This window comes from Branchiostoma belcheri, unplaced genomic scaffold, assembly GCF_001625305.1.
Source record: "Branchiostoma belcheri isolate BF01 breed outbred unplaced genomic scaffold, Haploidv18h27 scaffold123, whole genome shotgun sequence".
Classification (NCBI taxonomy): domain Eukaryota; kingdom Metazoa; phylum Chordata; class Leptocardii; order Amphioxiformes; family Branchiostomatidae; genus Branchiostoma; species Branchiostoma belcheri.
This window is the reverse complement of record NW_017802636.1, coordinates 892,629-914,277: the sequence shown is the minus strand read 5'-3', so window position 1 is coordinate 914,277 and position 21,649 is coordinate 892,629. Positions and strand designations below refer to the sequence as shown.

The window sequence follows — 21,649 nt, the reverse complement described above, 5'->3', positions numbered from 1 at the left end:
AATCTTGTGTGCCAAGAAAAAATTGATATTGATGGCTGCAAAAGCTAAAGAAATGGTTTTCTTTTTCTATCGTATTTACGGAATAATATCTTTGCAATCATGGACTGTACTGGTCCCAGTTAGTCAGGAAGCATAACACTTAATTGCTAACGGTGCGGACAATAAAAAAATAAGTTATTTATTATAATAATAAACTTCCTTTCATCTGTATTGTGACGGACTAGAACAAAAGTAAGGTAGTCTTTTTTGTTAGATGCCCTCTCAAAATTTGTCCTTGCCCCACGATTTTTAGTGCTAGTTTATCAACGATTGGCGTATTTTAGAAACTTGCACTATGCAAATACCTAAGGAATACCTTCCGGTCTATTTGTTCGTGTTAATAATAATCTCAAGGACGCTGACGGCTCAGAGTTTGCTCTCTGGTTTGGTGATAACACAACCTCATTTAAGGCTGGCAAAAGCTGCGCCTGTAGTCCTATAATCATAGAAATTGGCCACCATGCTTCGTACAGTGTGTCTGTTGGCGCTGGCCTCCCTGGCTGTGGCGTACGACGCAGGTCTACGCGGGTCTATTTACTTCGCCATCGATAACATCAACCGTGGCAGCGAGCTGGACAACCAGTTTGTGTTGGAAGAAGTGTTGCGTTCTGGTGAAGAGGTAGGAATGCTCTTTGGGCTGACCAATCCACATTACTAGATTTTCTTCAAATCTTTGTTTGAGCAAACCTTTTCCCGCTCATCTCATCTTCCTTTGATGAACTGCAGTTATAATGTGGTCTAACGTTATCTCCTCACAGATTGTGTCTCGTGTGGAGACCCTACACAAGTTTGCTGTCCGTCTGGCCTACTCGGACTGCCGGAACGGCGCGGCCGATGCGTTTGTAGCGTCACAACGGTGCCCAGTGCAGGATGCGCACAGGGTGAGGGGAGCATTCGTGACCGTCTACGATGTTCTTCAGATTTCAATATACATTTTATGATGATAAGTAGGCATTTATGGCAAATGCAAAACTTACTTGCTTACTTTTCCCAAAACCGTACTAATCACATCAGGATACCAATGGATCAGAAAATACTGGGCAGGCACAAACCCTAGTCTGACCACCTGTTCCGTTCTCCAGAGTGTGGATTGCACGGCTGCCGTGACTCAGGTTCTGTCGGACGCCGGTGTACGCAGGCGGCTTGTCGGTGCTGAGTGTGGGGGAGCGCAAGTCGCCCTGGGCGCCCAGACCGATGAGTCCCTCGGCCCTCTTACCGACGCTGTCTCTGCCAGTGCACCGGGGACTTACGAGGCCGGCACACGGGGCTCTATCTACTTCGCTATTGACTCCATCAACCAGCGCAGCGGGCTGGACAATCAGTGGGTGCTGGAGGAGGTGCTGCGCTCAGGAGAGCTGGTAAGAATCGAAACACGGTTACTGTCGTCACATTGTTCCTTTGGTCTGTTCATTGTTCTGGACCTTAAGGGGCTTAGTAGGGACACGGTTATGGTTTACCTGTTAAGGGTAATATGGGACGTCATAAGGTGACATTGACCATGTTATTGGAGTAGTTGAAGAAATCCATGTGTGCGCAAGATGAAGAAAGCTTTGCGTAAGTCCAGTTCAGGCAGGTGCGTTGCTGCGTTGTATACATCTCTACACCCATTAGTCGATAGATTAGGAGGTATGCTCATGATATGGGGTACCACTTAGATCAACCGTCTGAAATGTTATCAGACGTGTCAGCATGGCGTTTCTTGTTTTTGTTATTCTGTAGGCACTGTAGGTTCTTCTGTAGGTGTCCTCTCTCGATATTTGACAATATAAATGTCCTTACACGTTGCACTCCAGGTTGTGTCCCGGAAGGAGTCTCGCCACAGTTTTGCCATCCGCCTGGCTTACTCCGACTGTCCCAATGGTGCCGCTGACGCCATTGTGTCGGCCGAGCGCTGCAGCGTCCCGGATCCACACAGGGTGAGACAACTTGGTCTTTCATTTTCTGGTCAGATCTACACTTCATGGCTTTATCCTGTATTTTCAAGAGTCTGTAAGACTGATTGAGCTATCATCAAGAACGATTTGAGCTATGTAAGCTGTTGATCTATAGAGTGATCACGAGGAGCTATAGTTTGTACATTTTGCAGATGAAATGCTTGTAAATGTGAAAATGATCACCAGAAGTGAAGAAAGCAGAATAGTACTACTGACTGTACCGAGTTTCACATTAATCTTCTCTTCAGAGTCAAGACTGCAGGGGTACTGTGATCCAGTACTTGTCGGACAGTGGTGTGCGCAGACGCATTGCAGAGCTGGAATGCAGCGCAGCCAGGCAAGCGCGGGACACCGTCCGGCCCGTCCTGTCCGGTAGCCTGACGGCCGTTTCCTTCGCGACCTACGATGCCGGAGTGCGCGGGTCCATCTACTTCGCCATTGATGCCATCAACCGCGGCAGCGGGCATGACAATCAATGGGTGCTGGAGGCGGTGATGAAATCAGGAGAGCAGGTAGATGTTCTGTAAATCATTCTGTGACTCTGAGAGAACCCGAACGCAGGCGATCTCCTCTGGACGGAATTGGGTGTTTGTTTCTCGGCTCGTTTCTCAACAAGCATGACGCTTTGATTGAACCTTAGGCAATGCTAGCTTCTAGCACTGGAAGGTCATATACACAGATTTCACGTGAGCAGCAGCGTAACGATAACACATAAAGCATTTCCAAGAGTTCCATTATAACGCCTAGTTGTTTTTTTCAGGTGTCCGATGGGCAGTCAGTACACAGGTTCGCCATTCGCATCGCCTACTCCGACTGCCAAAAGGGAAGTATGGATGCGCTGTCGGCCACTGTTCGCTGCCCTGTCCCGGAACCACACAGAGTGAGTTAGTTATACAAAGCTTCTACATCACATGTGCGTATATAAGTTACCATCAACTCAATGAGCTTCTGCAGAAAATGTTGCAAGCCTCTGTTTTTTTTTTCATTACAGAGCCAAGACTGTACCGGGTCCGTGGTGCAGCAGGTGTCGGACTCGGACGCCGTCCGCAGGCGGGTGGAGAATCTGCAGTGCGGCGTGCCTACCACCCTGCAGACGGTTCTCGTCCAGGGCTGAGCGGGCAGCGGCAGACTTTCAACAAAATAAACGCATTGATCAATCATGACATAATTTGCCTCGTGTTTAATTTGATGAATATATAGCGTTGCAGACTTGCAGTGTAAGTTCACATGTGAAAAATTGCATTATCTGCATGTATTCTGATTTTAGTCTTTTTGCCATGGAACGATGGTTTCCCAAACTTATAAATTGTACAGCAGGGCAGCAGAAAACTTTCCCGAGTCGCATCTTCACGACCGTAAACACTTCGTATGTGGCTAAAAAAATTCTCAACCCTCCTACATGGTGCTTTTTGTGGGTAGTTGTTTAACGAACGATCATGAAGCAAACTTGTCTGGGTTAGTGGATATTTTATCCACTCTAATAATGGTGAACACTGACAACGCGGCTAATGCAACATAGCGGAATGTTGTTGGTTGATGAGACAGTGACTAGGAGCGAGGCATGCATAATGATTCAGAGACTTCCACTCCGGAAGTTTTTATACCTGTATACCTGCACAACGAACTCTGATGGGAGAATCCACTACATAACGACAGCCGGCCCGGTGAACGGCCATACCCTACTGAGTTTCCGCTGTGCTCAATGTGATTTGGCACGGCTGCCAACGGAACCTTTACACTGCGAACAAACACAAAGTATGTAACTTACTTATCTTTCTTAACTGCGATATTGTTCAACCAAAAACAATATATCCGTATAAGCCATTTGTAGACATTTTCTCCATCCTGTGACCTTTGATATCATTTCATACACAACAGCAGGTGAACTCTCCCCCCGTGGCTATTATTGTCCTATAACCATATCAAAATTAAGTGAATCGCCAATTGTGGGTCAACTTACTGGGAAGTGCCAGCTGGAGATGTTTTCCGTAGGTTGAGGTGTTTGCTACGGCACGATTGTGTCACGAGTTGTGATGTCATCACACGACTCACCGAAGTACTGCCCTTTCCGTTTCTTCGATATGTAAATCATCGTGCTATTTTAGAAAAACCCAAAAGTGATGACATGGTTCAGAGCCAGCTGGTCCGTTTCTCACTGCTTACGTCATACTGCTGTGGACGAACGACAAACACACAGATAAGGTATCTCCACCCCAGGATGTGTCCATAGTCACTAGGAAGCATCAGCCCCGGGTATTGGCTATCTGTACAATTGCAGGGGCTTTGAAACGAACTACTAGTGTAACATACCTAGTAACTCCATACGCCAATAACTGAAGGTTCTTACACATGTCTTGAAATTCTTTTGACAATACAATACAATACAATACAATACAATACAATACAATACAATACAATACAATACAATACAATACAATACAATACAATTTAGTAAATATGGGACCGTACTATACACACAGAATATCACAACTTACAATAAACCACAAACGTGGGGTAGGGCTAGGGCAGTATATTGGGGAACGTTTCTAGGCATCTTTAAGTTAAAGAACTTCGGTGGTTGACGTCCGCCGCAGGAGACCTTTTTCAGAAGTCTAATTTGAGAAGTTCCACCTTGTCTTATGCCGTCAAAAATGTTCAAAATGTTCATCGAGTATTCAAGGTACATTTGTACATTTGTCAAATAAAAGATAACTGCTTTGAAGAGTTTTAATTTGTTGACTTTTCATGTCGTAAGTTCATCACTCATCTTCCAACAAATTGAAGATTTATGGTGATGCCTACCGGCCATATCATTCAGGATGCCCCTGTTGTCACAGGTATAACAACAGCAGTGGAACACCTTCGGCACACCTGTACCATTTGACGCTGCACGATGCTGGGCCTGGTGTGTGTGTTTGGACTGCTCTCCCTCGCGGCAGGGGCGGACTACCCCGCTGGAGTCAGGTACTCCGTCTACCACGTGGTGGACATCATTAACGCCAACAGCAGGCTGCCCAATCTCTATGTGTTGGAGGAGGTCATCCGCTCGGCTGAAGTAAGGGCACATCTACTTAGTGAAATATACTATACTCAAGTGTTACTATACTTCAGTTTATCCGCTGTATTTACTGAATAATCTGTGTTTCGGTTGAATTTTAAAAATCTGCCTACATGTGCGACCACTCAACCGATGAGGCTACAACTACATCACATTCACGTTGTTACAATTGTGACCGTTCTCTATAGAATTACAGAACTGTTTGCGCTGGGCCTTCATTCCTATATTCATACAACCAAACCATTCCAGTCCCCTCAGGATGAGGTTACCTACCAGAAGTTTGACATCAGGCTAGGCCTGTCGGACTGCCGTAACGACCCGCTGATGCCTGCGGAGGAGGCCGATGAAAAATGTGTTGTGAGCGATCACGGCAGGGTAAGTGTTCAGCTCTAACGTTAGATGTTAATTGAAACTTGAACAAGATAAACAATGGCAATGCGACGAAGTAAGTAGCCCCTGACAGTGAGGGACTGCACAACCAACGTCAATGGTGCAAATCAGCAGCCAACACGTGACATACATATTTATGTTGTAAACAAGTGGATACATGTCCCTGTGTGAATTTTAGATATAGCAGATCACACTACACACTTTGTATAGCTCTAGCGAAAGCATTGTAACGTTATAATCCTTATTAAATGTACCATTGTTTCAAGAAAAGTCATACAAAAATTCCTTGGATATCTATTTAATCTAGTATGTGACATGAACTGTCTATTTCAGAACCTGATGTGCTCCTCTGAGATTGTCCAACACAACGCCGTGATCATGGAAGTGGTAGAAGGCTCTGGGAATGTCGTCGAGGACGATAACAACGTCAGGCGGGAAGTCAACTTCATCCGCTGCCGCGCGGACCTGAGCACCGTCCCGATCACAGGCTGACGCCGCAAGCACGCTTATGTCCAGGCGAGGCAGTATATAGGTATCGTGTAGAGAAACCAAAAAGTTTGCCTTACAAGGTCTGCTTGGAGATTTCGAATATTTGCAACGCCAGGACGCGTCCTGATTAAAATAAAAGTAATGAAGATTGCTTTAATGTGTTATTCATTCATTAGTGTCCTTCGCTTTGACGGTATTAAGCTTTCTGTACAGTTAAATGATTTCCCACATACTGGTATAAATTACATGGATATCGGTGATAGTTGCCATAGTTTAGGTCAAAAAGGCATAACATCTGCGTTTTAACTCCACCATGCTAGATGGCGTTGTAGGGATTGAAGCCGGCTTTCCGTAGCCGGCTAATTTTTCTCAAGTTCTTCAATGGTACAGCGCGGAGGTTTCCTAAGTTTCAAAAACGGCGATGCTGTCGCTCTGTTAATTAATGGAACTTAGTAAAACACCGAGGGTATACAAATTTGGAAAAAAAAGGAAAAGCATATGGAGGTGCTGTGTGACATATTTTATCACATAAATCCTTTGTGAACTTTTCCTGCTGAAGTGTTGAGTATTGTGACAATGATCGATCGCCGCGGCCCAGCAGTAAGCTGACTCCGTGCCGTAAACCGGCCACCTCTCGTAAATTTCTCCTGTCTACATTTGAAGAATCCAAAAGGACAGCGCGTTTCTAAAACTGGCCAGCACCACAAACACGTTGGTTCTGGAACTCCCAGGGAATGTAGTGACTGTCAGACGAAGGTAAACACCACCATTAAAGTGACCCTATAACCCCACCAGCGGAAGTGTTGCTGTCAGCTGGGCCGAGGCGGTCTACAGGGTCATCACGGAAAACTAACCTCTCACTAATTCATCAGTGTCAATTAGCGCTGACAACACAAAACTCTATGGCTTTTATTTTCAACACCTTGTTATGGTACTATGATACTTTCTCGTCACTTTCAGTTGTTTTCAGACCATACATGGTATTATAGAAATTTTAGTGAGGTCGATGCAAAAGGCGCTGAAAGGACATGGCCTTGAAGCAGAATTTCCAAGCAGATGTTGGTACGAAAAATTATAACGCTTCCTGAGCTCCCTGCTTTCCTAACAAAGGATGGTTTCACGTCGGTCAGAAAACGGTAAAATTTTCCATCTTAACACTTGCTTGAATATTTGTTACGTAAGTTGACTGGATGAACTTGAGACTTAAACTTCAACCTATCCAGGTTAGGGAAACTGCTACATGATCATAACACAGCCGGTGACCAGACGCGGTTCTTCAGCGGGTGGAACATGTCTGTCAGGACCCTGGTGCCAAACTTTTGGCACGGAGGTTTCTGTCTTGACGTCACAGTTTCTGTGCGCGGGGAGAGCAAAGAAAAGGAACACGTAGCGACAGTTGGTGCACAGCCAGTACAGCGCAGCCCCGCGGGAGTGTTCGCCAGACTTGATATAAAACCTTTTTGAGTTTTCGGCTACTTCAACATCATTTTAATTTTACCTCATAACGATCTTTTTCAAGACAGACCGATGATGAAACACATGATTCACTTGAAAATGAAAGCCTATCAAACACCATATAATAATACTGAGTCCGGCCGTGGTGGGGAATTAGGTAACGTGAAATTCGTACATTATTCAAACATGTGGAATTGAGGCTAGCTCCTTCAGGAAAAAAATCGAATACTGTCACTCGTTCGTTGGTGATAAATGAACGCCCATCTCCTTTCGAAAAGCAGGAAAGGTCACATTTCTTTACACTAAGGTCCTAGTCACATACCGCCAATTCAACACGGCCAATGGCCCACAACGACTCGTAAGCAGCATCATTGGCCTGAATCTGGCACGCATCGGTTCAACAGATCAACAGAAACGAGAGACATAGAGGTACATGGCAACATTTTCGTCACCATAGAATTGAGTTTTTCGTTAGGTAAGTACTTAGTCCAGAAAAAAAGTGATCAGATTTGGAGACCATTCTTGATTGTTATTCCGGCACATGAACTACTTATCTCAAGGATTACGTGTAATAGTCTTCAACGTTGAAATTTCTGGCAGGCCTAAACTCGTATGCCCGGAGATGCAATGGAAATGCATTCCTTGACCACTGCAAAGGCACACAGTTCGCACCTGACCTGTCGTATTTTGGATTTTTTTCATCCGAGTCAGAAATCTGCCCTTTTTCCACAGATGTTGTGCCTGATGTTTTAATAAGGCTATAAGATAGCAGCAGTCGAGACATGATTAAGTTGGTGTTTGTTGTGTGTTAAGGTTAGCGCGCTTCCCCTGGAGCTGATGTCATGGGATGCAGCAGCAGACGAGCCGGAAACGTTTAAACACAGGAACAAAACGTTTTTGTAGAGTCCATATTGGTTTAGCCTAGACACACGTCTTTTAGTCACAGTATATATAGGAAGAATTAAAGCATTATTTAAACTGCTAGGAACACCCATCAAAGTTACATACATGCAAACTAATAGACCACATCTGAAAATGAATGCCCCATATATTCATTATGAAACACAGTTGTACGAAATGTCCAATGAACATGCTGCAAGTGGGCAGTCGTCATTGACTAATACATGTAGAACATATTGTATAATTTTCAATGGGCCTAGTGGGACAAGCTTTGCGGTGACTATTTTCCTTCATCCGATGCCCGACAGAAACCACGATATCAATACTTGCTACTAAAAATCACGATTAACATGTTTTTCTAGTGACAGGATCGTTTTTTGGCAGAGCGTTTGTTACCTTTAATCGAGACAGTCCCGACCAAAAGCATCTGTACATGAAAATGTGCTTTGTTATGAGAGGACTGAAGATCACACAGGTGAAGTTTCGGTAAAATGTCAGGAATGACAACTCCATTCCAAGAAGACCCACTTCTGCAGCGAAAACAAAGCCTGCCTGCCAAACTGAACCTCCGTAAACCTGTGGAAATCCCCGGTAATCCATGTCTCATCCACGGGACTGAGGTAGTCTGTTCTGCGCAGATGTGGGAACCCAGTCATACACTTCAGCCAACCTTTGTCACAAATCTAGGACACACGTGGCGGTATTTTTGGCACTTTTCCGCCAATTTCCTTGGTTTCCACGGAGTTACTATTTTCAAAATTTCTTTAAACAGGCACGAAAGTGAAAAAGACCAGTATAATCTTGAACCGAGGCCTGGTTAAGTATACAGAGAAATAATAAGCCACGCGGGATAAAACCAGCAGCAAATTGCCAAGGCTCGCGGTGGCATTCCTCAGCTAACTAGGGCGGAATCACTGCGGGGCGGACTTTAACACCGCAAGTATTAAACGAGTAACAGCATGAGTCACAGGTTAAGGTCACTGTAAATCGGACAGTCAGTACCAATTAGCGGTAAGTGGCAGTGTGTGGGCAGGGAGGAATGGAAGAAAAACACGGATTTGTACCTGAAGTTCGCCCAATATAGACGGACATATTACGGCACCTGGCCTATTCCATCTTGATGTTCAAGAAGGAGGACACTGTTCAGTTTTGTTACTTCTCAAGACGTAGAAGCGAAGACTGAAAGTTCGCACCTCCCCGCGGTGCCAGGGGCATGTGTAGAAACTCCTGCCGTTCTAAGATTGTGGCGTGACGTCACTGAGTAAAGAGGAAACCGGTCACATTCCTGGCGAGACGTGGCCGCGGAGTTTGTTGACCAAGACGGTCACACCAGTCTTAAGATGCGCTTTCTGTTTTCTCTCTCACTACAGAGGAGACTTGGCACAGGTCCTTCTCATTTCCCCATCGCACGCACGGTAAAACTGGACTCACAATGTTTATGTTGGACACATGACAAAAGCAACACAAAGCACAAACTTGGGAGCTTAAATAATCAACTGTTCCTCCTACGCGGTAAAATATTTCATTTATCTGAGCTGACGTGTAATGGAAATACACAACACAGCAAGATCTGGTGTGAGACTGACCATTATACACAAGGACGCGGACTACAACACGACAGACTCGAGACAACCAGACTTATCGGATTACAAAAAAGCAGTCATTGCCAAAAGCTTTAAGTTTCATGAGCAGGACTATCGAAAAGTTGAACGTGGCAATTTCCATCAAACTAGGTTGTCAGCCGAACTAGGTTGTTCCGGTCACTAGCGGCACTGATAAGCCAGTTCGCCGTAGTCAATTAGACTTTGGCAGTCCCTACCCATGTACGATCATGTACCGAGCACCCGGCAAAGAGGCTGACCAAAAGGAACTAAAGGGCCAGCCACAAAAACATTTTTGTTCCCCCTCCTGGTTTTGATGAGACAACTGAGGTTTCAAGTGCGGTTTTGATGATTTGCGGTTTAGGCCGAGTTCCCGCGCATTTCCCGACCGTACGTCTGTAGACCCGCCCTGTGAACGCACATTAAGAACAGCAGTCTCGTCAAATGCCATGTGGCGAATGACACCGATTCGAGAACATGTGTACAAACTAACCCTAATGACTGGGGGTCGTGCCTATGATAGAACCATGCCCGGGTTGCACCACATATCGATAAATTATGGAGTCCTTCCATACGTCGTTGAATGTGTAGAGCATAACTGCAATGCATACTTGCACTAAGGTCACATTGTATTTGTAAACGGTTGAAACAGCACATATGCATCGGACAAGCCTGCTTTTAGCACAAATATAAAACTTGCAAATGTAAGGTAATTGTGATCTCAACATGACAAGCTATTCCGAAAAAAAAAGAGCCGTCTGGGATAGATCATGTTCCAACTTTGTGAGCAAAATGACCCTAATACCGTTTTCTGTGTTAGTCGACAAACCCATGAAAGCCCTTGCAGGTTTTGACATCGGCCTTTTAAGTCGTCCCGACTGCAGCTCTCTCCAGTCCCTTGCCTGATCGGTGTCCGTTTGCACTATGTGACAGTGGAAACAGATATGCAGCATTTTATTTCATTACGTATGTCATTTTAGTTGGGACCAAGGTCATAGAAAAGGGCTCTAAAAGTATTGGGTATCTACTGACTTTATATCAAGGTTTTTCGAACCAAGTATCACAACAGCTGATCTGTATCAATAATTCCTATCAAGGTGCAGGCCGCGCCACCACGCGATGCCGACTGATCACACAAAAATATTTGCTTGTTTGTGTGGTTCTCCAACATGTTGATTTGACTGAAGTGACATGACCTAGAAACCGTCTCTCGCCTATGACCCAAGGAAAGCACGGTGAGAAAAAAGAATTTTCTCCAATGGTCTCCAGTGATATCACCAGGGTTTGCAGGAGGACTGGCCATGAGAGAGGGACTCAGCTTTTAGTCTTTATTGGAGGACTGTGATTAAAATAAAGTCATCTCCTGGAGACAGGGGTTTCCACCAGTAGTATCACAGGGTCACCTGTGGCGTCCCTCATGTTCCGTCATTGCTTCACCTGAAAACTTCCAAACCTCAGAAAGCTCAGCCCAAGGCGTTGACATATAGCAAGTTCATAACCCCATCCCCTTCTTGATACGCTGAAAAAATACATGAAAGTCTCCGGTAGGCCTCCGCGGCACACGCATATAGACATAGACTAAACTGTCGGCCAGGCGTTCCGGGACCAGGAAGGGATTCCCCCGGCCATCCCGACACCTACATCTGATCCCAGCTGCACGTCTGAGGGTGAAGATGTCACCTACTGCACACACAGACGGGCGGGAGCTAAATCACCAAGACGCAAACCTCTCCTGGACTGATCCATATGGAAAATTTCAACAGGGATGAACTGGGTCGCGCTGAAGACCGTGACCCGTTTTATGGCTCCAATATTTTGCTTGTCCTGTTTTATTTCCTTTTATAGACAGACTCATCAAGAAAACGGTACCCTCATTCATGCAATCGTCATATTTCCCATACTACATACATGTAGATGCCTTTTAGAGCCTCCTTTCTAGGGGCTCTAAAAGCCTCTTATTGTTCACGGCATAGAACGCACAACGTTGCTCTCATCAAGCTTACCGATGGCAGGAACAATTAGCAAAATGTATTTTTTCTATTGGATCACTTGGCCAGTTTAAGACGCCTACGCTATATGGAGAAAATGGACTAGTGGGATAAAGAAGCTTCTTCCGGTAATAACTCGATTCGATATCATCATCATCTTAACAGATTGGCCAACAAGACGAATGAAATTATCATGAACATATACAAAAAATGTACATAGACATTAAAAGAAACCTGTAACCAACAAAGAACATTTTTCTAGTTCATTTCAAACTCGAATCCGTCCACGTGGACCTTCCGGTATGCCTTTCCAACTGAAGCTTGGGTGAGACTAGGGTGCAGACAAAATATCATTAAGTGTTAAAGCTGTCCTATCACTGTGCTGCTTACCTAGAACTGACACATCTCGTGTATCATAACCTGTCCCGTCAATCGAGAGCAACTTTGGCTCTTTGACCTGTCCTCAATATCGTCCTACATCTGCTCCGACACCGCTGATGCAAAACAATAATAGAACAATCATGGTTGTCATTTTTATTTCTTCCTGCATGGGTTGGATGTCTGACATTACTTGATAAGTGGACTTTTTGCAGTACTTAACATTCAGTTCACGGTCTCAGCAGGGTACAGCTCCAGTAGATCCTCTAATAGTGAGTGTCTGGGAGCGCGGCGCAGACGTGTTTTCCTGGCAGGCCAGGGAGCGTGTTTTGGCAGAATCTCGGGGTCACTTGTGATCAAATTGTAAGAAGCCGTGGCACGTGCTAAGGACTGACGTCGCCACCCAGCTATTCCCCGGACTCGCCTGGCACGACCAGCACAAACAGTCCCGCGGCCCGACATCATTTCTTCACGGATCGCTGCAGGGAGAAGACGAGATGGCGGGCGCCGCCGGGATCCTGGCCGCGGTGCTGTCGGTATTGCTGATTCCTTCTGCCCACGGAGCCCAGTACCGCTCCGGGGCCGTGACTTTGCGGACAGACGACGGCGTCGTGCAGCAACTGGCGTACTTCGCGGCACAAGAACTCAGGGCGCAACTTCTACGTGTTACCAGCGCAAGTCAGCAGGTAAGAGGAAACGATCGCCCTCATACATGATTCAGGGTTGTAAGCTTAAATTCTGAAAGAACCTTAGCAGGAATAAAGTTTACTGCCTTCTAGTAGCTATACTGGGAGAAAAAAGGAGTCTGATATTATTTCGCATTTTAGACGCGTCCGACGCTGTCTGTGTGCCGGCGCTGCCGTCCCCGCCCCCTGTGTGCAGTGGGGTGATATTGCTGTATGCCACGCGGGTGTGAAAGTCGTGTTCACTTTCAGCTCTGCGGTCAACAATATCTGAACTATGGTAGGGTACTTTCTATTCACACGAAGTTTAGCAAAAGTACATTCACAGAGGGAGGAAAGAGGGAGTCCGGCAACTTAACGATCAAGTCGTGATTTTCCACACTGAACAAATACCACGCATCGTCAGTAGGGAGAAGGCAGTGTTTGTCCGCCTGTGGGCGATTCCATTCTCAACATACGGGGCTGGGTAAGGCTGGGTACCTCTGATATGCCAGTCTGAATCAGGTCTTGCAAACAATCGAACAAATGTGTACATTGGCTAAAACTAAATTATATCCAACATTTCTCTGATTGTATGTGTAAACTACAAACGACTATGTGTAAGTTTTGAGCCAGGAGGGGCAGGAGTTCACACAAGCATGAACGAGGAAATGACGGCACACGAAATGTGACCGGAGACTGCGTGACTGACAGTCTGACCGTCCGCTGGAATTGATAGTTCCATAACTTTTAGGTAAGAAAATGTGGGATATGGGGAACCCAGTGGCTCTGCCCTTCATTGCCACAGCGTGCATGACGGTAGAGTGATGGTTCTAAAGTAGGGTGGTGATGTCTGCCCATCGTCAGACAGGGACGGTGAATATAAACTAGTCCGCAAAATCCTTTCTTTCTTTCTTTACTTAGAGTTTAAGTTTTTTTTATGCATGTTTGTTTGCTACCCGGTACCGTAAAATAGTATGGTTACTGTGAGTGTCTACGTAAAAGAAAGGTTTTAGATATTGAATAGACAAGCATGTGGCGACACCTTTGAGAATGTAATCGAGCTGACGGGTGGAAATCCAGCGAGGGAAGTGCTGATCCCTCTGCAGACATAACGATGCCAGGAGACGTATGCATAGTATCGACTACAGGGACAAGTTATCCTTTGATCTACAAAATTAATGTATACAATCCGGTTAGCCAAAGACAAGTCATGCATGTCCGTACTTGTTTCTTCAGGCCTATTTATACACAGCATCATTCTTTCAGCTTCAGCAGAGTTCATAAGTCGCTCGGATGAATATCGGCTGACTAAGTCCTTTTTCGATGCAGAATTATTGAAAAATTCTACACGATTTCTTTGTATTCTGAACATTCAATAAAATTTAGTCTTATATTCAAAGGGCTGTCGAAAAAATAACACTTCTTGCTTTAGCAGTACCTAATACCTCCATCTTTTAATGTATTTTTGTACATTACCTTAGTCTTCCTTAGAGATGCTTTTCTATACAAGTAATCAAGTATCATTTAGATTAATAAAGTTAACGTAAAATTGAGTCCAATAGAGATGTGTAGTTCTGTAACTATAATAACAATTTCTACTGGCGGTCAGGGTCTGTACCGTGTAATGTGTTGTGCAACTTTGTTGAATATTGTCGTGACCCTCGGTACTGACCCTTAAAGCGCTGGTGGTCTCTTGGTTTCCCAGAAGGTAAATCATTTCACGCCAATGCACCCAGCAGTCCTTAATTTATCACAATCTCCAAACGTTCGGTCTGCTAATGTAAAGGAAAAGGGCCAGCCTTTTAGAGCAAAGAGGGTCAGCTGTGAGGGGAGTGGAGGAGTAATAAGGGGTTACCCAATGGGTCAGCGGGAACGTTTGGACCAGTGGCCAGTTAACACAAACGTCAAAGCGGACAGCAGCAGCTATTTGCCAGTTTGGTGCTGGGTCCTTTGCCGAAACCTCGGGAGGACACTCTTCAATGTGAGAACCAGATGGAACCCTATATTCCAGTAGCGTGAAAGGAAAGGAAAGGGTAGTAAATTATTTTCTGTATACTTACGGTCTCCACTTTCAATGTTTGGAATTCTGTAAGTTGAGAGTAAGGAAAGCCTACACAAAGTCCAGTTTGTCAACGCTCCCGCTAGTGTAAGTCAAAGGCCTGAAACCCGAAACACGTCTGTTGGTAAATGTAAGGCGGAGGCGTATGATTCTGCTAAAAATTGCCGTAAGTATGAAAATGTATACAAACGACTACGCAGTGTATAATCAGACCCATCATCACTGACAAAACTACCAGCAAAATCTTGCTTTACACATTCTAGAAAGTAAATCCTGGCATAAAGGGAATACATTCTCCGATTTAAGTTTTCCAATCCAGGTCAGATATGACTCATACGTGTAGACCTGCAGCGTAGGCTAGACACTATGCTTTATGTATAGAGACTCCATTTATATTGACCCATTGGGACTAGGTCTTCTCCTTCTGGCTCATCCGGTCACCATCTTTGTCGCAAGGTCAATGCCACTAGGAGAGGAATGTCTTTAAGACGTGAGGGGTTACTTCTCCCTCGTGAGGAGTGTGTTTGCGTTGGACGGTACATTTAGTGCGCGCGGGATTGGCTGGCGGCGGGGCAGAATTCCAGCTATTCAAGGCGCAGAAGGGTAAATCTGAACATGTTCCCACCGGAGAATCACTGTGTGCGTGTGGCCCACTTGTGATGCTTCTGTGCAACGATTTACAAAATATAACAGTATGTGAATGATTACCACAAGCATAATATTCTAATTGAGATAAAGTTGTTCTAGGCAATCGGTAATTACCGAATGAAAACACAACAAGCCGGAACTGTAGACAGAGCCCTTATTCTCTCATAGAGAACAAATAACGAAGACCTCACATTATGTCAATATTCCAAGCCTAATGACAGCTGACATCAATAATAATGTTGTTCCTTCTTATGGTTTATAACATTGACATCTGGGTCGACAGGTGTTGGAGTCTTTACACTACTTTTCTGTTATCTCAGCATTGTTTTTCCTCTCGTCTGAAGCGTTGGAGAATCCCAGAATCTCTGGCATTTTAATCCCGATCTCGCCACTCACGCCATCTCTTCTTCTTTAAGGACTGGAAACATTACTGTCTGATGGGTGGTTTTCTCCTGTTATTTCACAGGACATGACACGTAACCACTGATATAACGTTATGGATATCCCTTTAATCGCATCATTTCATTTCTTCATAATATCAACATCGTATATGTTCATTTCCACATTTTATATCCACTGTATATACATTGTATACTGTCTGTATACGTAATCATTAACACCAATTTCAGATTTACATGATTGCAGAAGTCTCTTTTGTTGGATATTTGATAAAGTCAAGCATAGCGCAGTGTATTTTGATTGCACATCGATCAGAGATCAGATGGTGCATATCTTGTCATTTCAGTCATACAGTAGCGGTGGTTGCCTTTATCAGCTGGACATAGAAATAACACGCGACCAAGGACGTACGGTAAGCCATAGTTTTGCCACCTTCTCTAAGTTCTAAGTCCATATGCTATCTGTTTGTTTCTTGAAAATTATATTTCAGGAGGATAGCTTTGACCTTTCCGAATCACTACAACATGGCATGGCTTAGATATTTATTTATTTGATTCGTAATTTAACATAAACTTACCGTGGTGCATGTTACATCCTGCTGTCGTTAGTCCTGACCGATAGCGCGCCATGTTTGCAGTGATGGGAGACATCTTTTGAACGACCCGAAATAACCCGACTGGAATCGTGCAAACATTCCTCGAGTAGTTTGGAAACATGCAGATGAAGCAATGTTAATTCTCCTCCATGTGTAAATACGTGTGTGCCACTTGGTCTGAATGACAATGATCTTATGCAGGCATCCATGCAGACAGTACCGGAGCCGCCCTTGCAAGCAACACCAATATCATTTTGTATACGGGATAAAGGAAAGTAATACAAATAGTTCTCTAATATTCATCATCAAACTAACATGCAACACTGCAACACATTGGTACATGTATCTCCGTATATTTTTGCCTCCCAATTTCGTAAGAATGTGATGCAAGTTGTCTTGGACATTGAAGAACTTTGGCATATGTTTACAATACATACTCCATCTAAATCAGACTCTCCTGTATTCTTTTTCAGGTTGAACGATGCCAAGTACACGTCCTAAAGCAACGGTCAGGATACCGCATGACAGAGAGCAGTTGTCAGGTCCAGGTGGCGGCGCAGTCGTTGAACATGAAAGGACCTGCTGGACCACAACAGGCTTCACTGCAATCTCGCTCTAAAAAATCAGCATCTTTGGCAGCCACCCGGAGATCTCAGTCGAAGCAACAGTCCAGACTTAGCGGTGAGGCGCCACGACAAGGCCGACTTACAGGCTTTACAGTCAGGATGGGTTCTGGCAAGAATCAAGGAGGTACACAAGGATTTGGATCACTGCGACAAGGAAATCAAAAAGCTGGTGGAGCTGGAAGATTTGGATCGTTGCAACAGGGCAACCAGAAAGCAGGGCAACAATTTGGATCGTTGCAACAGGGCAACCAGAAAGCAGGACAACAATTTGGATCGTTGCAAGGTAACCAGAAAGCAGGCCGACAGCAATTTGGATCATTGCAGCAGGGCAACCAGAAAGCTGGCGGAGCCGGAAGGTTTGGATCGTTGCAGCAGGGCAACCAGAAAGCTGGTGGAGCCGGAAGGTTTGGCTCGTTGCAACAGGGCAACCAGAAAGCTGGTGGAGCTGGACAGTTTGGCTCGTTGCAACAGGGCAACCAGAAAGCGGGCCAAGTCGTTGGACCAGCTGACTTTGGTAGGCTCCAACAAGGAAACCAGAAAGCAGGGGGTACAGGGCTCGGTTCTCTGCAGCAAGGCAACCAGAAGGCCGGGGGTGCTGGTTTTGGCTCAATCCAACAAGGGAACCAGAAAGCCGGTGTAGTTGGACCTCCTCAGAACACTGGAAGATACAATGGGTTCGGTGGGAGACAGATACTGCCGGCTTCAGGACTTGATACTACATTTATTCCATATGGTCCCAGCATGGGCTCCGCTCAAGGAAACCAGAAGGCAGGAGGAGCTGGACAAGGCTTTGGTTCTCTGCAGCAAGGAAATCAGAAAGCCGGAGGAGCTGGACAAGGCTTTGGTTCTCTGCAGCAAGGAAATCAGAAGGCCGGAGGGGCTGGACAAGATTTTGGTTCTCTGCAGCAAGGAAATCAGAAAGCCGGAGGGTCTAGACGGGGTTTTGGTTCTCTTCAGCAAGGAAACCAGAAGGCCGGTGGAGCTGGCCGCGGGTTTGGTTCTCTACAACAAGGAAATCAGAAGGCCGGCGGGGCTGGTTCCGACTACGGATCACTGCAGCAAGGTAATCAGAAGGCTGGTGGGCAAGTCTCTGGTTCCATCCAACGAGGGGGCAAGAATTCAGGAGGGTTTCGACAGGGCTCCAGTTCAATCAATCAAGGTAACCAAAAGGCAGGTGGTTCTCGGCAAAATGGAGGATTTGGGGGATATACATCAGGATTCATTGGGCCGATTCTTCCAGCGTCAAGTGGTGGGAGTACTGTAATTTATCCGTCCGGTTCCAGGTACACGGATCAGATCAGGCAGTCCCAGGTGAAGGCAGGCGGCGCCGGTAGAATGAGGTCTCAACAGACCGCCTTCGGTAATAGTCAGAAAAATGGCAGACCGAGCCAATCAAGTTTTGGATACATTGAACAAGTAGGACAGCCTCCTGAAATTATCCGTCCACCGAACTTCAACGCGGGATACCTTTTGAGTTCTCTTAGGTCTCAGCAACCTAAGCAGAGCTACTCCTCATACAGCTATTCCTATGGTAACGGAGGAAAACAGTCAACGTCTTCGAGCTACAGCTATAGCTACAGTTACAGTTACGGGGACCAACCCTCCCTGCCAAGCAAAGACGACTACCCTATGGATGAGTACGGCGCAGCTGCATTCGCCGTTGACAGGATGAACCAGATGACCAGCTTCGATGAGATCTACGTCATGGGTGAACTGACCAACTCCCAAACTCAGGTAAAGAAAGTTTTTCTGCAAAATTACGCGGGCGCTTGGCCTACTAAAAGCATCACTGGATTTATTCTTTCGTCATCACAATATTGGTGACGACGAATTCCGTATTTTTCTTTAGTTAGATAGGACTGTTATAATTAACTTATTGCTGATGATCCTCGAAAACTCACAAACACGAACACAAAAAGGACACTGTTTGAAGTATACATATTCATTTGAAATGCATTTGTAACTTTAAGTTTTTGAAACATTTGTAACCTTGTCATTATGTTTCTGGCTTTTTGCTGACAGACACCAGTTCCGGGGACGACGACGTATGACCTCCACCTGACAATATCACCGACAGCTTGTCCTAGAGACCACAAGGCGTTTGCGTCCGAAATGACGGATCGATGTCCACCTGTAGATGGAAAGGTAATCGTCGTTTTCCAATACGTTGTCACATATCTGCACATTGAAATTGTCTTTGATCACTGGTGCACCGGTTACAGTTTGTTGAAGTGTGTCGAGGCATGTTGACTCAGCATAGAACGGTAGCATTCAATTCTTTCACAGAGAAACCTTACATTATAACCCACAAGAATTTGATTTATCACAAATGCATCCCCAGTGTTTCAGAACTGAGGATTTAAACTCCTTGATCTTTTAAGGAGTTGTCACCACAAATTACAACCAGTACGCATTGCTCTGACTGGTATCGCTGACCGTGCAGGACCATGACCATCGGTGATTGCGATGTCAAGCGACTCTATATACAGTCTCTGCCAAAGCTGCAGAGGACGGGAGATTTACAGATGTTCCTGTTTGCTACGTCATGACATATGGCCTATCTTACTTTCGGCAAACTCCTATATATCGAAGCCTTTGCCCGGTATCCTTTGGCCTGTTTGAACAGTGTCAAAGACAGTAAAGATTGCACAAACCTGTGACTGAATCATTTCCAAGCCGCAACAGACCACCGGTCTTCTGCTTTTGTACAGACGAGAAGGTCGAGATGTTCACAGCCACAGCAGTCTTGAATAACCTTATCGCAGTTTGTTAGACTGAGGTTTGAGAAAATGTTATTCGCTGTACAAATGTATACCTTTACAATGTACTTGCCATGGCAAAATGTTCGCTACTCTTAACATTATCTCTCCTTTCAGAAATATGACTGCAAACTGCGGGTGACTGTGCAGAGTCACCGGGATGGGAAGACCCAGCGGTCCTTGGACGACTCTCGGTGCCGGCAGTTATAGACCGTTCCTTCTGATGTCATCAGGACCGACTGAAGGGACTTGACAATGTACTAGTCAGTGCCAGGAGAGTATGATATCTGTACCTTTCTATATCGCAGGTGCCCAGGTCTCATTTCGCCACAGCTAGGGTTGATGACTTATCAGCTGTGAATCATGATTGTTCTTTCGTCGTAATCTGACGAAAGAAGCTTTTGGTTTTGGATTAAAAAAGTGTTTAACAATAGCTACAATGTAAGGACAAGTGTTAGGGTGACCCGATTGGTGCTATCGATATTGTTAGGCTCCTGCTATCTATACACAGTTTAAGTCGTATTAAGATGATCTAAACGTTACAGAATCTTTAATTAAAGCAGGAGTTTCTATTAGCCGGGTGTAACATAAGGCAGCATTTTCCCTTTAATTGGCTGTGTACATATAAATCATTGAGCAGTCTTACTGGACGATGGCGTAGCGTGCTACGAAGGAATTACTCCGAATGATGACGTGTTGAAAACCATATGATTAAGTTTCTTGAGTAAACGTGTATAAGTCGATTTACATAGTTTTTCGAAGTACAAGTGAATGTACGACAGCATATATATAGGATTAACTTAAGGTACGTGAACAATATTGAGATAGCTTTGATTGTTTATATACCCTGTTTGTACGTTTATAGACCTGGATTTAACATGATATGTAACATCCGTGTCCATAATATCGCCACCTTGAGAAATAGTGTGCTTAAAGATATTCTTGCTGCAACATACTTTTGGTATGCACTCCTGCACACCTCAAATGTACATACCTAGGGTATGTTGCAGTAAAATATCTTTAAGCACACTTTTTCTCAAGGTGTCGATATTATGGACTATGGTGATATTATGGACACAGATGTTAACAGTAATCAGCATAGTAATCTAGACCATCACACGTTACACTATTCTTAAATGCACTGTTGAAGTTCTTGAAACTCTTCTTAGTTTTGAATATTGTTGACGTATGACATTAGGCCGATCGCCGAACTACAGGTGTATTATCTGACGCTGAATGTAGTGACTTTACGTACGGCTTGTTAATGTATGGCATGTTCGGACGTTACGGTTTTTAAATTATTGCACTGATATGTAATCTAGTAAATACATAGTATTACGCCATTATACTCTGTTGAAATCACGTTATTTTAGTGCTGACAACTAAACACCGTCTACCATTTTGATGGAAATTGCTCCAGTTGTCTACAATACACGTGTGTGTGTGTTTACGTTAATACTGGAGGTCCTTTTTTCCACTCTACAAAATACTGTTATCGAAGTCAACCATGTCAACAATAGCACTTCCCTTGACATACACACAAGGCCATGTCCACAATCTGCGATTATACTTCACCCCTAGGCCTGTTGTAATTTCGTGTAAATAGCAAACATTCCACATGTGAATATTACTGAGTTCTAAACCATTTGCGAGAAGACGGGCTATG

At 44.8% G+C, this 21,649-nt stretch overlaps 3 protein-coding genes across 3 annotated transcripts; all 3 read left to right on the top strand.

The window, feature by feature from the left end:
* Positions 1–402: 402 nt before the first annotated feature.
* LOC109463211 lies at positions 403–3,141 on the top strand. The gene is made up of 7 exons (XM_019759932.1): positions 403–658; positions 798–920; positions 1,122–1,397; positions 1,833–1,955; positions 2,222–2,485; positions 2,734–2,853; positions 2,965–3,141. The coding sequence occupies exons 1-7, from the start codon at positions 500–502 to the stop codon at positions 3,085–3,087; spliced, it is 1,188 nt and encodes a 395-aa protein (XP_019615491.1). The 5' UTR covers positions 403–499; the 3' UTR covers positions 3,088–3,141.
* Positions 3,142–4,793: 1,652 nt separating this feature from the next.
* Positions 4,794–6,061, top strand: LOC109463176. The gene is made up of 3 exons (XM_019759890.1): positions 4,794–5,028; positions 5,281–5,406; positions 5,755–6,061. The coding sequence occupies exons 1-3, from the start codon at positions 4,867–4,869 to the stop codon at positions 5,911–5,913; spliced, it is 447 nt and encodes a 148-aa protein (XP_019615449.1). The 5' UTR covers positions 4,794–4,866; the 3' UTR covers positions 5,914–6,061.
* Positions 6,062–12,628: 6,567 nt separating this feature from the next.
* Positions 12,629–20,958, top strand: LOC109463245 (spidroin-1-like). Its single transcript, XM_019759992.1, has 5 exons — positions 12,629–12,918; positions 16,350–16,415; positions 17,072–18,958; positions 19,247–19,369; positions 20,101–20,958. Exons 1-5 carry the CDS (start codon positions 12,730–12,732, stop codon positions 20,191–20,193), a joined length of 2,358 nt encoding a protein of 785 aa, XP_019615551.1. The 5' UTR covers positions 12,629–12,729; the 3' UTR covers positions 20,194–20,958.
* The last annotated feature ends 691 nt before the right edge of the window (positions 20,959–21,649 follow it).